At 42.9% G+C, this 13,687-nt stretch overlaps 1 protein-coding gene across 1 annotated transcript in view; it reads left to right on the forward strand.

Annotated features, from left to right (window-relative positions):
• The window catches only part of clybl (citrate lyase beta like), a 51,050-nt gene that overhangs the window by 32,415 nt on the left and 4,948 nt on the right, over positions 1-13,687 (forward strand). The window contains exons 3-6 of the mRNA XM_063887001.1: positions 5,188-5,376; positions 9,965-10,066; positions 11,146-11,239; positions 11,407-11,574. Of these exons, the coding sequence (XP_063743071.1) occupies positions 5,188-5,376; positions 9,965-10,066; positions 11,146-11,239; positions 11,407-11,574 (553 nt within the window). The remainder of the gene's footprint in view (positions 1-5,187; positions 5,377-9,964; positions 10,067-11,145; positions 11,240-11,406; positions 11,575-13,687) is intronic.

Below are 13,687 nucleotides of genomic sequence, written 5' to 3' on the forward strand. Positions count from 1 at the left end.
GATTTATGAATACTGAGCATTTGTATTTTGTGTGTGCATGTATTTACATCCGTCTATATGCATGTGCTTGTATACTTGTGCGCTCAACACCTCTGAGGACCCAGGAGACTCGAGAAACTCCCAGTCAGGCTGCCAAGACTCACAAACGGGATGCGAGCCGCTCAGCCAGAAAATAGACCCTGTCTCCCGCCAGATCAGAAAAACCTTCGAATCCAAACCTCACTGACTGTCGGTGCGTTTGTGTGTCAGGCGTCATGTGTCGGGTATCGATTGGAGTCTTCAGGGAGGGAATGATAGGCGAACGAGAGGTCAGGGTGCGTAGGAGAGTGATGACAGCACTGTGATTAGCATTCGTTGCTCAGTGGTGAGAGCTTGTACGTTGTCGGAGCAAATAGAAAGCGGATGGATTTAAAGGAGTTAAAACAGTTTCTCATGTGTATCTTTTTAGATACCAATATAAGTCATAGATTACATCTGAGCTTTTCATTTCTTTTGAAACGCACTCATGCTGCTGATCCAGATACCGTGGGTTAAAGGCGAGGATTGAAGCCGAGCGAGGGATTGGAAAATGCTGAGACATGGAGAACAGAGAGGCCCTCTCTTATTATCCTGTTACATTCTCGTGTTTTCACTGGCAGAGGCGAAGCCTGCAACGATCTGTGCTACGTGGGCCGCACAACGCAATACTTGAAGAGTAACCCCAGAAGGAGAAGTGATGATGGAGAAGGGTGACAAGGAGAGGAAAACATGAAAGAATGGGAGGTGGAGGGAAGGAATGGAGCAGATGTTTTAGCAGGGGAAGAAAAAAAGCAAGGCTGTCCTCTTATTGAGCATTTTTCTGTCTAAATGTCGTGGTTTTTAGACGTAATCGCACCCCAGCTAGCTATATTCTTTGCTGGTAAAACACAACATAGAGGAAAGAAAAAAGGAACATATTTTTGTTTATAACAAATCAAAGATACACTGTTGTTACCAAAAGCCATTAAGCATTGTGTAGAAACTGTGTGCTGCAGGCCTCCACACAAAGCTTTTCACAGTCTGTTTCTATATAGACCCAATACACTGCCATTGGCCATTTGTTGTCATCATTCAATTAGTTGCATTTTCTTTTCACATGAGCCCTCAAGACACATGTTTGCAGGTTCACTCGTTGTGTTTTCACACCTTCTTTGCCTTATTAGCGCGTTGATCACATTAACTGATCATGACACCAAGTTGAGAAAAAACCCTTCCTTTCAAGGATCAAACCCACATTGTAAAGATTTGCAATCAAGAACACTATAGCAGATTCATTTACTGACACTTTTTTATACATGTGTTAAGTTTTACAGACAAAAAGCATTTAGGCGTTACTTCACTCTGCTTTTTTGAACCGGCATTTACTGAGGAAAGCTAATAGATAGATATCAAGTTAAGCATAATTATTCTGTTATAAAGTGTTGTGAGGCAAATTGGACAGACTATGTTGGAGACGGCTGTACTGGGAGATGCAAATGAGACATAATTGCAAACTGATGCTTAATCACTTACGAACAAAACTCCAAATAATTGTAATTATGCAGAGACTAGATTTATGTAAAGATACTGAATGATGAGCCGTACCTTCTTTTTTTCGACAAAATGGATACTTAGCCTTGGGAATTAATTCCCCGAAAAACATTGCAATGCAGCTTGTAATGAACTGTAACCAAAGAGCTATAATGAGATCCTTTCATGGCTAATTAAAGTGAATACATAGTTAGCTGTTCTTCCACCTCAGGCTGTCAGTTTTGACCAAAAAAGACAAGTGGGTTTTATGATTTACAAATCCCTCCTTCTCTTTCCTGCTAGTAATTTCTTGTTGTCTGCCCTGACAGGATAACTGATAACTCGGTGTGCCTCCAACTGACAGAGTGAAGGCCCGAGTCTCCTTCCGCTACGTCTCAGTTATCAATGTAGCCTGAATTAGTCAGTCATCTCACTCCAGCTTTCTGGAGTGTAGCGTGCCACTTGTCAAAACCCATCCGCTATGACTTGAAGCCTGCTAACACACACACACACACTGACACACCTTCTGAAAAAGACAGACGAACGAGTACACACTCACACGTCTGGCAGGCAGCCTTCACCTGCGATAGTCTGCAGCTCATTTTAAATGGAATCGCAAGTTGCACAGCAGGACGCAAAACGCCAGCGCTCGCAAGGTAGAAAAAACGAATGGAAAAACAAGTACGCTCAATCTGACTCGTGAGTTCCCACTCATGAACTAAACATATACGCTTGGCGAATATAATACACAGCAGTCCACTGTTTGGAGGCATTTTATCTATGACAAATGGTGAGATCTGCATACAGTACACTTTTTTTTTTAGATTGAAGATAATTTGTATGAGATTTTCTCTCAATTCCCACATTTTTTGAAAACTCTACTCCACCCCTTGTTTTTTTCACTTCTCTGTTTTCTTTCTCTTACACATTTCCTGCCATGTATACCTAAGGTTCACCCTATTTATATCTAGTGTGTACAGTATAGTAACAACCATTGCTCTGAGATCTAATTCAAATTGAATAAAGGGACACGAAGTGAGTCTACACCCAGAGTCTGTCCGGGGGCGATGTTTGACGTCTCTCTTTTGAAGCTGCATGGCGCCAGGGCTGGACATCCATGATCTGATGCTGTAAAGGAAGTCCGTCCCGCTGTAGACTGTACACACATGAGTTTAGACGCTTTGGTCTGATGTGTCTACAAGGCTGTAGCCATGCTGTGTCACATACACAGAGCACTCTGTAGGATCCTGAGCGTCGAGGCTCAGGCTGTGTGTTAAGGAGCTGTCCTCGTCCTTTGGAAGGTCAGCCTCTCTGCACTTGAAAAGCTTCTCGTGTGCATCTATGCATTCGACGACCCTGCCTGCCTGGCCAACTGCTCGCCCGCTTGCCTGCCTGTGTGTCAGCTTCTAATGATGAGGATGATGGAGGGAATCAAAGACGAGACGGAGCTGACGTTGGGGCGAGCTCTCCATGGGACACCAGGTGATTGGGGAGGGAGCTTTGAAGCAACTTGTTGGATGGCTGTCCATTAATGTAAAATATCTCCTTTTTCAAAGGGCTTTATTCAAGCTCGGAGTAGCGGAACCCATAGGGGTCAAGGTGTCTGGCGGAATTATATCTCTCTCTTTACAGAGAAAGCCAGATAAAAGAAAGGAAAGTACGCAGTGACCTGGCCTTCTCCTACCTTCCTGGCGACCTTCCCCGGCGTCATGGTATCAGAAATACCGTCGCCAAAGAGGAAAAGTGCTGGAGACCATCCTTGCAATGAGTGGTCTCTGGTTACATTTGGAGTGTTTTACATGCAGGCTGCTTGTATCAGGCTGAGTTTTGAGTGGGAGACTCGGCCCTCTCCAGTCTATTTGATCTGTGAATGTTATAAACTATGCTTTTTGATCCTTTCTATATCACTATTTATTTAGTTTGGTCAGGGATCAATGCGACTCCTGGCATTATGAGGCAGCCAGCGGTTCTCACAGATCAATTTTCTCCAGTCACCATGAACTAAGGAAGGACAGACAGAATTTAATCTACCAAGTAGCAGGTTTATGAACAGTGAATTATTGCTGTGTAAATCGCTCCATCCGTTTTAAGTTACCACGGTACAGTTACAGGTCTATCTTGGCTCACGAGAGCGACAGTAGGAAAGAGTAACGGAGAGGTTACAGCAAAGATCACAGCCCTCTCATCATATGCTGTGACAATCCCTCTTGTCTCATTCAATGAGGCTAAAGGCAGACATAGATGACACACTGCAGTCCATCCCGCTCATGACCCCTGTTAAATCCCAGCAAAACTTTGATATGTATTTTGATACCATATTTTATTGATACTGGAGGGGTGTTAGTAATATCAAGAACAGTTCTGCATTCCTGAAGATCAGAGCGAGGGCTGTTTCGTCTCAGAAGCTGTCCCGTGAACTTTGAGGGGTCCCCATAACATCTTACAACTGAACCTCAGTTGACTGTAGTCCACTTTACTTTTTACAAGAGATTGTGATGTATGGGCTCTCCATGTTGTATTAGTCTACGGTTTCTCTTTCATGGACACACTTCATTTTATTACTTCAGTTATCTGTCTACTAATGATCAGCCTGTTTTTGATATTCCCCTCAGATGCGTTTGGAAGTAATACAAAGAATTTGCATCACCCCATGATGACACGTTTGCCACCCACTAGCAGTGCCGCAATTACATTACCTTCATTGCACTTCATGAATAAGCATCTCCAAAACTCGGTTTGTTCAGTACTTATGAGAGAATATTTTGGTGGTTATAAAGGGGAAAACCGGAAAGAAATCCCTATCCAAGGATCACCAATACATCTCCACACACACACACACATGCACGCACACAAGCACTCAAAGGCTCCTGCCTATGATCTGACCCGACAACTCCTAAGCTACCGTTTCCTCATGCTGCTTAACTGGGACCACATTTCTCCCAGAGAGCCTCTCTCCTCTCACTAGCCGGACCTCTCTCCCCATTTCATCCCTCGTTCTCTCCATTCCTGTAGTCCAGCATCTGGTTTGAATATAGTGGCGTGTGCTAGTGTGTTTCTGATAGAAGCTGGGACTGTAGCTTTCGCTTTGATTTTCTTTTTTTCTTTTTTTTCCTCCATCCTCCTCGTCTCTCTTCCTGCTCAGCTTATACAATGCTGGCATTGAGAGAGCAATGTTGAGTGTGAAGCTTCTGTTTAGGTGATTTGTGGCTAACTGTGTGTGTATATATGATGAGTACCAGCCAAATGAGAGGGAAGGTGATTATTTGGTGGTTATCATGCTATGTATTCCAGATTGCTGTATGCTTTGTCAATCGCCCACTGTAATGACACATTGTTTTTTTGGCAATGTGTCGTTTATTTTTATGATGACGCTTAATGTCCATTATAATTTATGCAGCAACATTTTATTGGAAGAAATTTAAATTAATTTCATTCTTCAAAGATTCATCCAGTACTTGCATCCATTCATCGTTTAGGAATGCTGATAAAACAAATGTTTTAACCCTTTTTTTGCTCTGGTTTGCCTGTTTCTTATATATTCTTGGGTAATCACAAGCTCTCGTATCTTAAAACTTTTCACACTAGTGATTCAATAGTGCATTCCAGACCAAATGCATGACATACAATAATGAGGATCTCTGTTGTGTTGTTTTGCTGCAGACAGAGGCCAGGGAGACCATTCCCAGGATGTTAGCTGAACTGGACCTGGGCCGGACGGAGAAGTGTGTGAGGGTGAACTCTGTGTCCAGTGGCTTTGCTGAGGCTGACCTGCAGGTCATCCTGCAGGCTGAAGTTCTCCCTCCTGCCATCATGTTGCCTAAAGTGGAAGAGACGCAGGAAGTGCAGTGGGTAAGTTGGAAATATTTGCCTGCCTTTTGAAGTGCTTCTGTAGTTTCTAAAGTCAAAGATTTACTGAAGTAATCGGAAAGAGGAAAAAAAAAAAAAGCAACCAAAAGTTGCAATACATGCAAAAACTAAACGGGACTAGAACAAACATGATTTTTCTCTCTCTCTCCTCTGGGTGTCTCTTTAAAAAACACAGTGGTGCTCTTAGACAAACTCATGAAGTAAGAGGAAACCACGGGAATCTTCAAAGCAATCATAACAAACTTTTCCATTTCCCAGTAAAACTGGGAATCGATCCCTGTGGCAGAACTCGGGGACAGAGAGAGTGTTTTTCTTGGCCGCTGCTCAAGTAAAAGATGACATTTCTTCGGCTTAGCTTCAAAGGCCTGATAGCTCTCTGTAACATCACAAGGGTGCCTTCTGCTACTGCTGAACTTAATGGAAACAGTTTAATATTGTGATTAAGAGTTTATCCAATCAAACTTAAGGCTCCAAATGGGTGCCAATAAAATCTATGCTGAAACATGCATTAAATTCAGTTATTTATGGACACCTTGTAATATGATATAACTTGAAAGGCTATTTTGCCAGTTGTGTATCAGCAAGACAACAAACTGATATCTAAAATTACAAAGTGAGAATGTAAATCCAGTTGCCTTTGACTTGAAGATCTACTGTCACCTCTCTGATTAAAACTCTTTGTGCAGACACCAAATGATTGCCCTCTGATATTATAACCAATTTTGGTTCTTCTAAATTATAAATTGTCCATACTGACTGGGCCTGCGTTCTAGTTAAGAGGTGTTTGTCTGGGCTTGGCCATCCCTCTGGCTTTCTATAAAAGGGCGCTGTACGGATGTCAGGTCCCGAAAGGTCAGGAGACAGTGACATCATTAATGCAGGCATTTCTGATCAGCTCCATATGGTTCACTTAGCGGAGGAACCAGCTGACTGCCTCCTTCACTGTGTATGTGAGTACAGTTCAAAGGTTCAAGACCTTTTTGCTAACTAGGGTTGATATTGTTTTCCTCTCTTTCCACACTTTTTAATATGACATGTTGTTTACCGAAGTATTTTTTAAGTGGCTGTTTTCCTCTTTAAATCTTTTATGAAGTCAAGCTATACAACTGTTTGGTGATCACGCAAGAGGAAACATTAAGATGTGTTTAGAAGGGAGAGAGGGGTGAAAGGAGGGTGTTTTGTTTGGCTTTTACCCCAGCTTTACACCTACACACACACACACACACACACACACACACACACACACACACACACACACACCTACGGTTATGTAGACTCATACAAGGTCTGGAGGCAGGAAGTTTTTAACTAGTGCTTTTAATTAGAACACATCTATTTCCTGCTGCCCTTCTCTTTCTTCCAAGTATAATTGCTGACAGGTGTTCACTAATTCGCTCCCTAAGCTCAGCCGTATCTCCCTTTAACTTTTCCTCGCTTAAGTCAATTTTATTCTGCATTCATTTCGTTTTTAAAGAAACAAAAAAATAAATAGATCCACTGTTGGGTATTATTACGCCGAAAATCACAGTCAGCCCATTGAGAGCTATACATTGATAGAATAATTGCCCGCTCATGTATTTTTTTTTTTTCTCCTTTTCAATACTTAAGCTTTGTTGCAGGAACACTGAGTGTACTGTAAATCTGTTTGCACATTGGATTTACAGTGTGTTTGTCAGGGTGTTTCTGCATCAGCAGGTGCATGTGTGCTCCTGAAACGGTCTGTAACTCTGGATAGGACCTTGATTTACTCATGTATGCTCATCTAATCTCTTCTATGTCCCCCAAACTTTCTCTGTGTCTTCTTTACATACGCTTTCCTCTGTGTGCATTCTTATGCATGTGTCTGATTTTCTCCACTCTTGTAAGGCAGCGCAGTAAATCCCCCACTTGTTTATTTTTCTGCCTTTTTTTTATTGATATTAGCACAGGAACCTCCAGACTGATTTGTCCCTAAAAGATGGACTTGCTTGTTTCCCTTTGTGTGGAAACCTTTAGCTCTGCCTTCCTCCTCTCCCCCAGCCCTTGTGTGACTGACAGGCCTTATTGGGGTATAACAGGCGTAACTCCCTCCTTTGTCTGAGGACAATTCTCACACAGATTCGGAGCCATGTGCATTCTTTGCCCACCACACTATTTGGTGTGCACTGGGACCGAAAGAATCGCACCCTGTCCCGCTCCTCCTCCTCTACTCCTCCTCCCGTCCCCTCCCCTCATCCCTTTCTCCGCTTCCCCTCTGTGAAATGAACACTTCAGCAGGCCGGAAACATTTAATCTGGCCCCCTTTTGAAGAAAATTAATTGAAACTTGTCCCACTATAGCCTCCTTTCTCTGGCTCCATCTCTCCCTCCTTCTCTTTTCATGATTGGGTGGTGAAATTGTCAGAGGGCTTGTTTGTAGCGTGGCTTTGAATGGTGAGAAGAGGTGTTATTTCTCCTTTTCTCTTTCCCTTACTTTTGCAATTCAGCGGTGAATAACATCTTAAAGGGTCGTAGTTTTGAGAGCCATTGACAGCTAATGGTTTCTGTATGCAACAGAGGAACAATGGACCAGCGCTATAGTACCTCTTATGCAGTTTAAATCAGGCCCTCAGAGTGTATAATAGCTGAAGAGGAGAATACAGAGGGACAGAAACATGTAATCAGAGAGGCAAGGAGGCTCTTTAGCCAGCGTTGCTACCATATTGAGCTGTCATTTGTTTTCCTTCGGCAGAATCCAAACACACAGCTCGGGTCGTCGCGGCCTTGTAAGGGTTTGCGTGTCACAGTGTCACCGTGGTAATCTCTGCGTGTAATATCAGCCAGGTTTCCCCACAACGGGCCATATCTCTAGCTTCCTCTGTCACAGAAATAGGTTTATCTACACCCTCTTTTCACACTCCCTCTCTGACCCCCCCCCCACCCCTTCCTGTGTTTGCGAAGGAGGAGGGATATTATGCTAAGCCCCCAGCGTTAGTTTTTATGTTACCATAGCAGCCTTGCTCCCACAGGGTTGTGACCTCAGATGATTACAGTACAAAGCCTATTGGGTCTTGAAAACCTCTTTGAAGATGAAAAGTCTTTGATGGTTTGTATTTATGCAAATCTCTCAGATATGATTTATCCAACTGAGATTGAATGGAGAGATGATTAAAATTGCCTCTATTTTTTGAAATCCCTCAATGGAGGCCCACTTTTTTCAGTTTTTCCGGACAGTAGTGGTGAGTGCGAGCACGGGGTTGTTTGGCTCCTCATTTAGAAAAATAGCAATGCTCTACCTGAGGTTATTTATATCTGTCTTTTTTCCTGGTGTGTCAAAGAGGGAGCAAGAGGAAGGGGGGACATGGAGTTAGACATTTCTACTCTGAGCTTTTGCGCCCTCTCCTTTTCTCTTTTTTTTGACTGGCTTTGAAAGGAAATATCTGACGGAGGGGCTTTTGTGTGTTTCCAGATGATAGATTTTGGAATTTGGGCTGCCCCACTGGCAGTCCAGGGCTAGCTGTGAACTGTTCTGTTGGAAAAAATTGAAATGCTTTGGTCTTCAAAGAATTAAACTTGGTTTTAAAGCCCTACTTAGGTGAGCTTGCATATTAGCAGGAGTTGTGCAGAATAAAGGCCTCAGCAAAGTGTCACATCACACTCTGATTGTTGCTCCAGTCTCCCTGTTCCCTGCCATGGAGGGGGGACGCAAAACAGAATAATGTAGGAGTGAAACACACTCAAAGACATCCCAAAAACTTGTCTCTTCTCCCATTTTTCGGTATTCATCTCTTCCTTGGTTTGCCGTGTGTATGCATGTGCTCGTGCGTGCATGTGTGCATTTACATGTGTGCACATTCTCTCAGGGGAGCACATGCTGTAGTTCTGCAGAACCTGTGAAAGAAGGTAGAGCAGAAGACTTCAGACAAAGGGGGGAACCCTGGTGATAATGTAAAATATTTCATTTCCCCCGCTTTTGTTGTTGCCCTCCTGTGCTCGCTCTCTTCGCTATTTGAACCCTCATAGATGTGTTTCTGCATAAGGACTGAAATGGGAACATTGCAGGTAATAAAGGTGTCAAGATTCAAATCAAAAGTGAGTTTTTGCATGTTAAGTGTTCTCTTTTTTCCCCCTCTGTCTCTTTCCCCACAGTGGATTGTGAAAGATGTGTCAAATCATTTATGTATTTTTACTCCTGAGGTTTTTTTCTACCGGTTTTAAATTCACTCCGAACTCAATATGTCAGTGTTGGTTTCCTGTTCTCAATCAACTAACTAATAATGCATTAGTAGTCCTATGGGGTCTCCAGCTGCACTTTACCACACAATGTACAGAGGAGCACAAAATAGAGACCACCAGAACATATTACTTCCATGTAGATCTGTGCATGTTAAACGCAGTATCACAAATTGAATCAAGCTTATCAGGAAGTGGGTTTTTTTTATTTAGCAAAGGCTAGAGTGAATATACAGTTTGTGCTCCAGCAAAGCAACATCCAATACAAGTGACGACTGTACGAAGTAGAGAACAAATTAATTTATTGCGATTGTTTTCTATTTACAGAAACCCTGGGTGTCGTTAATGAGTCGCGCATGCGATTGTCCCCGTGTGCTTAGTTTGTTGACAGGTTTCAGCACTACTTGAAAGGACGGGCACTGACAGAACCCGTCCGCCTGGTCACCTTTGTGGAAACCGCTGTGGGCCTGCTCAATTTTAAGGTAAATTACAAACAAATCCCCCAAAACTGCCTGCGTAAGGCGTTTTGCTATTTGTCCATTGTTCACTTTAGATTAAAGACAGCGTCAGCGAGCGGCGCTCTCCACGTGTCCAAAATGAAAGGGTTTCAAAGCTTTCAGATAGTCTCTCAAAATGAGGCTCTGTTTTGTTTCCCTTTCTCTCTGTCTGCCTGCGCCTCTCTCTACCCCTCTCCAGACACACTGACATGTTTTAATTAGAACTGTTTAAATAGCATCATAGTGGAAAAGTTCTTAATTTTATTTTGGCAGGCATCAAAGCGCTTCCTGTTATAGTACAGCACGACCTTCAGCTACATGGGGGTGGGGGCTTGGGGTTTTTGGGCATTTGGGGAGAAACAAGCTGTCCGTCCTTTTTTTGATTTGTCTCTTAGTTCTCCACTCTGTTTCTGGGACTGTTTGTGGTTGTCAGTGTGTTTGTGTGTGTCTTCTGGTGGCAGGGGGGGTCCCTGTCTTTGCTTTTTTGAGGACACCCTGTGTCTTTGCCCAGACTGAACCCCAGGTTACGGGCATGGGGGAAAAAATTCACTGTGGCACAGCTAGTGGTGAAATTAATTTGGAGGCCAACAAAAGCCAGGAGACGCATTCTTATTGTTTCACGCTCCTCTCCTCAGACAATCACATTCCAGATTTTTCTCCCCCTTATTCCTTAATAATTGTGGCCTGAAGTCGTGCCTTAGAAATGGGGCGTATAATTGTTAGACGTTTTCAGTAAGGTACTTCAATATGATACCTAAATCTTATTCCAATGACATTTTAGAAATTGCTTGCAAACCGTTGTTTTTGTTCGTTTAACAAAATAAACGTACTTCTCCTGGTCTTAATAAAAAAAGGCTATACAGAAACGTTGCCTTAATGTCAGCCTGTAATTAAACATTAAGAATTGAGTGTGATGACATTTTTTTGCCTGCAAAGGAAATTTCCGAAAACCACATAATTTGAACTTTAACGGTGTCAATAGGTCCAACTTTTTAATCCCTCTTTCAATCGGTGACACTTGAGTGAGCCAGTTGTAAACTAAAGTATTCATTCATTCTTTCCAGGCGGTTTGTGAGGAAATCCGCCGACTTGCTCCCAAGGCCGGCCTCCACCATGACGGTGTGGTGTTTGGCTCTGATGACTTCTGTGCCAGCATAGGTAGCTGTTACGCCTCCTGCTTGACTTTCGGCTTTCTCTAATTGCTGTCCTGTTATTTGTCTCTGTTACTTTTTCAATTACCCTTTTAATCACTCTCCCTCTGAGATCTTAACTTAGATGTGACCTACACAATGTGACCATGTACCCCCATATTTTGTATTCTCTAGGTGCCACACGGACCAAAGATGCCAGCGAGCTCCTTTACGCGAGGCAGAAGGTGGTTGTGACCACCAAAGCCTTTGGGCTGCAGGCTATCGACCTGGTCTACATCGACTACAAAGATGTGGAGGGGCTGAGGCGACAGGCCAGAGAGGGCGCTCTCATGGGCTTTACAGGTAAAGCTCCTGCTAAATGGGTCTCTAATCTGCCCATGTCCCATTAAATAAGGTCACCACAAGGCTTGATCACAACATCTTGGGCCATCCCAGAAACTGCTGGTTTCTGCGGTTGCTGCACATCAATCAGAGGTTGCTCTTTATTTGTATTCATCACTACTCCCTGTGGCACAATAATGGACTTTCCTCAACTTCCTGTTGCCAGCAGCATTTAGACAATCCAACATTTCGTATTTGAGCCTCCTTGCCTCTTTAACCAGTCTTTCTCTTCCTTTGTTCCAAGTGAGAATAGGAAGTATATGTTATTTGAGTTAAACGGAGTGGAAGGACGCAGAACATCTGGCTTTCCATTTTAAATCCATATATTTGTATGATTCATTTAATGAGGGTCTTGTCTCAAAATGACCCTTGTGGCTGTGGTTTAAGAACTGGCTGCTTCTGTGTGTGTGCACTTGGTTGCCTACCTGCTTATGTGCAAATGTGTGTGTGTCAGTGTGTGTGTGTGCTGAAGTATGATTTAAAGGGAGTTAAAGTAGTGGTGGGTTCTACTTTAACAGCGCTCTCGGTGTGTCTGTAGCCAGGCAACGCTTGCAAAATGAGTGTGTGTTCCCCGCAGACTGCGTGTAACACACCACAGAAGGCTGGACAGCATGTTCCATAGTGGATATTCCATTCATTCTTCCTCCGCTGCAGCACATTTATATCCTCTGATATTGTATCCTTTGCAGACCGATTATTTTAACAAATGATATTCTTCCTACTGTGATTTTGTTTTCACATAAAATATGAGGGCGGGGTTGAATCTCATTATATACGTTTTTATTTTACCATGTTATGTTTAGATTGTTATTCTTTGAATGTGAGACCAGTGACTGAAGCAATTGGCCAGCTTTCACACAGGAATGAAATGGAGAAAAAGAAGCACTTAACACTTTTTGGGCTCTGAATAATTGTGAATGCTGAGCACATGCTCCATGTTGCCCTGGCCTAGAGACATGTTACCTACACTTCACATCATCAAATCATCTTGTAGCAGAGCTTCTTGCTGTCTCATCCAGCAAATTATTTTACAGATGACCTCATTTGCCACCTCTATTCTCTGGTGCTGCGGGATTGTGTGTGTACGTGTGTGCTTGTGTGCGTTGCTATCAAAACGATTCACCATGTGTAGATTTTTTTTCCTGTTGATGATTTACACCTTGCTACTAAGCAGTTTAACATTCATCTTTTTCCAGGTAATGAAATATGTACACACTGCTGTATTTTGATAAATTCCATATTATGTTGATTAAATATCAAATGTTTTTTTCCCCCTTTTTTTTTTAAGCAAAAAAACCCAAATGTTTTTGAGATGGAAGCAGCCGGTTGATGAAATAAATGGTCCTATTTGATATGGGACAGAACCATCAAAGCACTGGATTAGTGGTTTACAAGCCAGGGGCACTCTGTATAATCTTAGTTAGTAGCTATTACTGGCCCGGGTGTGCTTAAGCAATAATACGGTGCAGCCAAAAGCGTCTACCTGTGCAGTAATTGACCTTGGCAGAACCTAAGCTGCATACAGCACCCATTAGCATTGAGCACAGAACTCACTGGTAAGACACAAACAACCAGAGATACCAGTACATGGGACATGCAAGGCAAAATTCAGCAAAGTAAATCTGTTTGGGAGGAAATTCATTAATTTTAGGTATAAAAGTGTGCAGTATCTTTACTTTATAAGCACCTTGTTTTACATGCTGTATACAACATGTTGCTGCTTAGACTGAATGATCACTCCAAAAGAGAGTGCCTCCCTGAAATAGAAAACGGTTCTACAAAGCTCTCTGCTCTCAGGGAAGGCATTTCACTTCCATCCCCGGGACCATGCCCATCATTCGCCTGAGAGCACTTTGCTAAATGGCAATCCTCCAATGAGATGCCAGCACCACATGGCAGGCCAGGATTGGATGAAAGGCATGAGTGATGCATTTTAGGAGAACCAATGGGTTGTAACTGAGGGCACCTGAGTCACCCTGCCTGTTTCTTCTTCACTCTGTCATTCTCCTGTTGTCCCACACAGACCGACATACCCTCAAAGAGACACACTCTTTAACTATATTTAAACCAGCCA

The sequence above is a fragment of the Eleginops maclovinus genome, chromosome 7, assembly GCF_036324505.1.
Source record: "Eleginops maclovinus isolate JMC-PN-2008 ecotype Puerto Natales chromosome 7, JC_Emac_rtc_rv5, whole genome shotgun sequence".
Taxonomy (NCBI): Eukaryota; Metazoa; Chordata; class Actinopteri; order Perciformes; family Eleginopidae; genus Eleginops; species Eleginops maclovinus.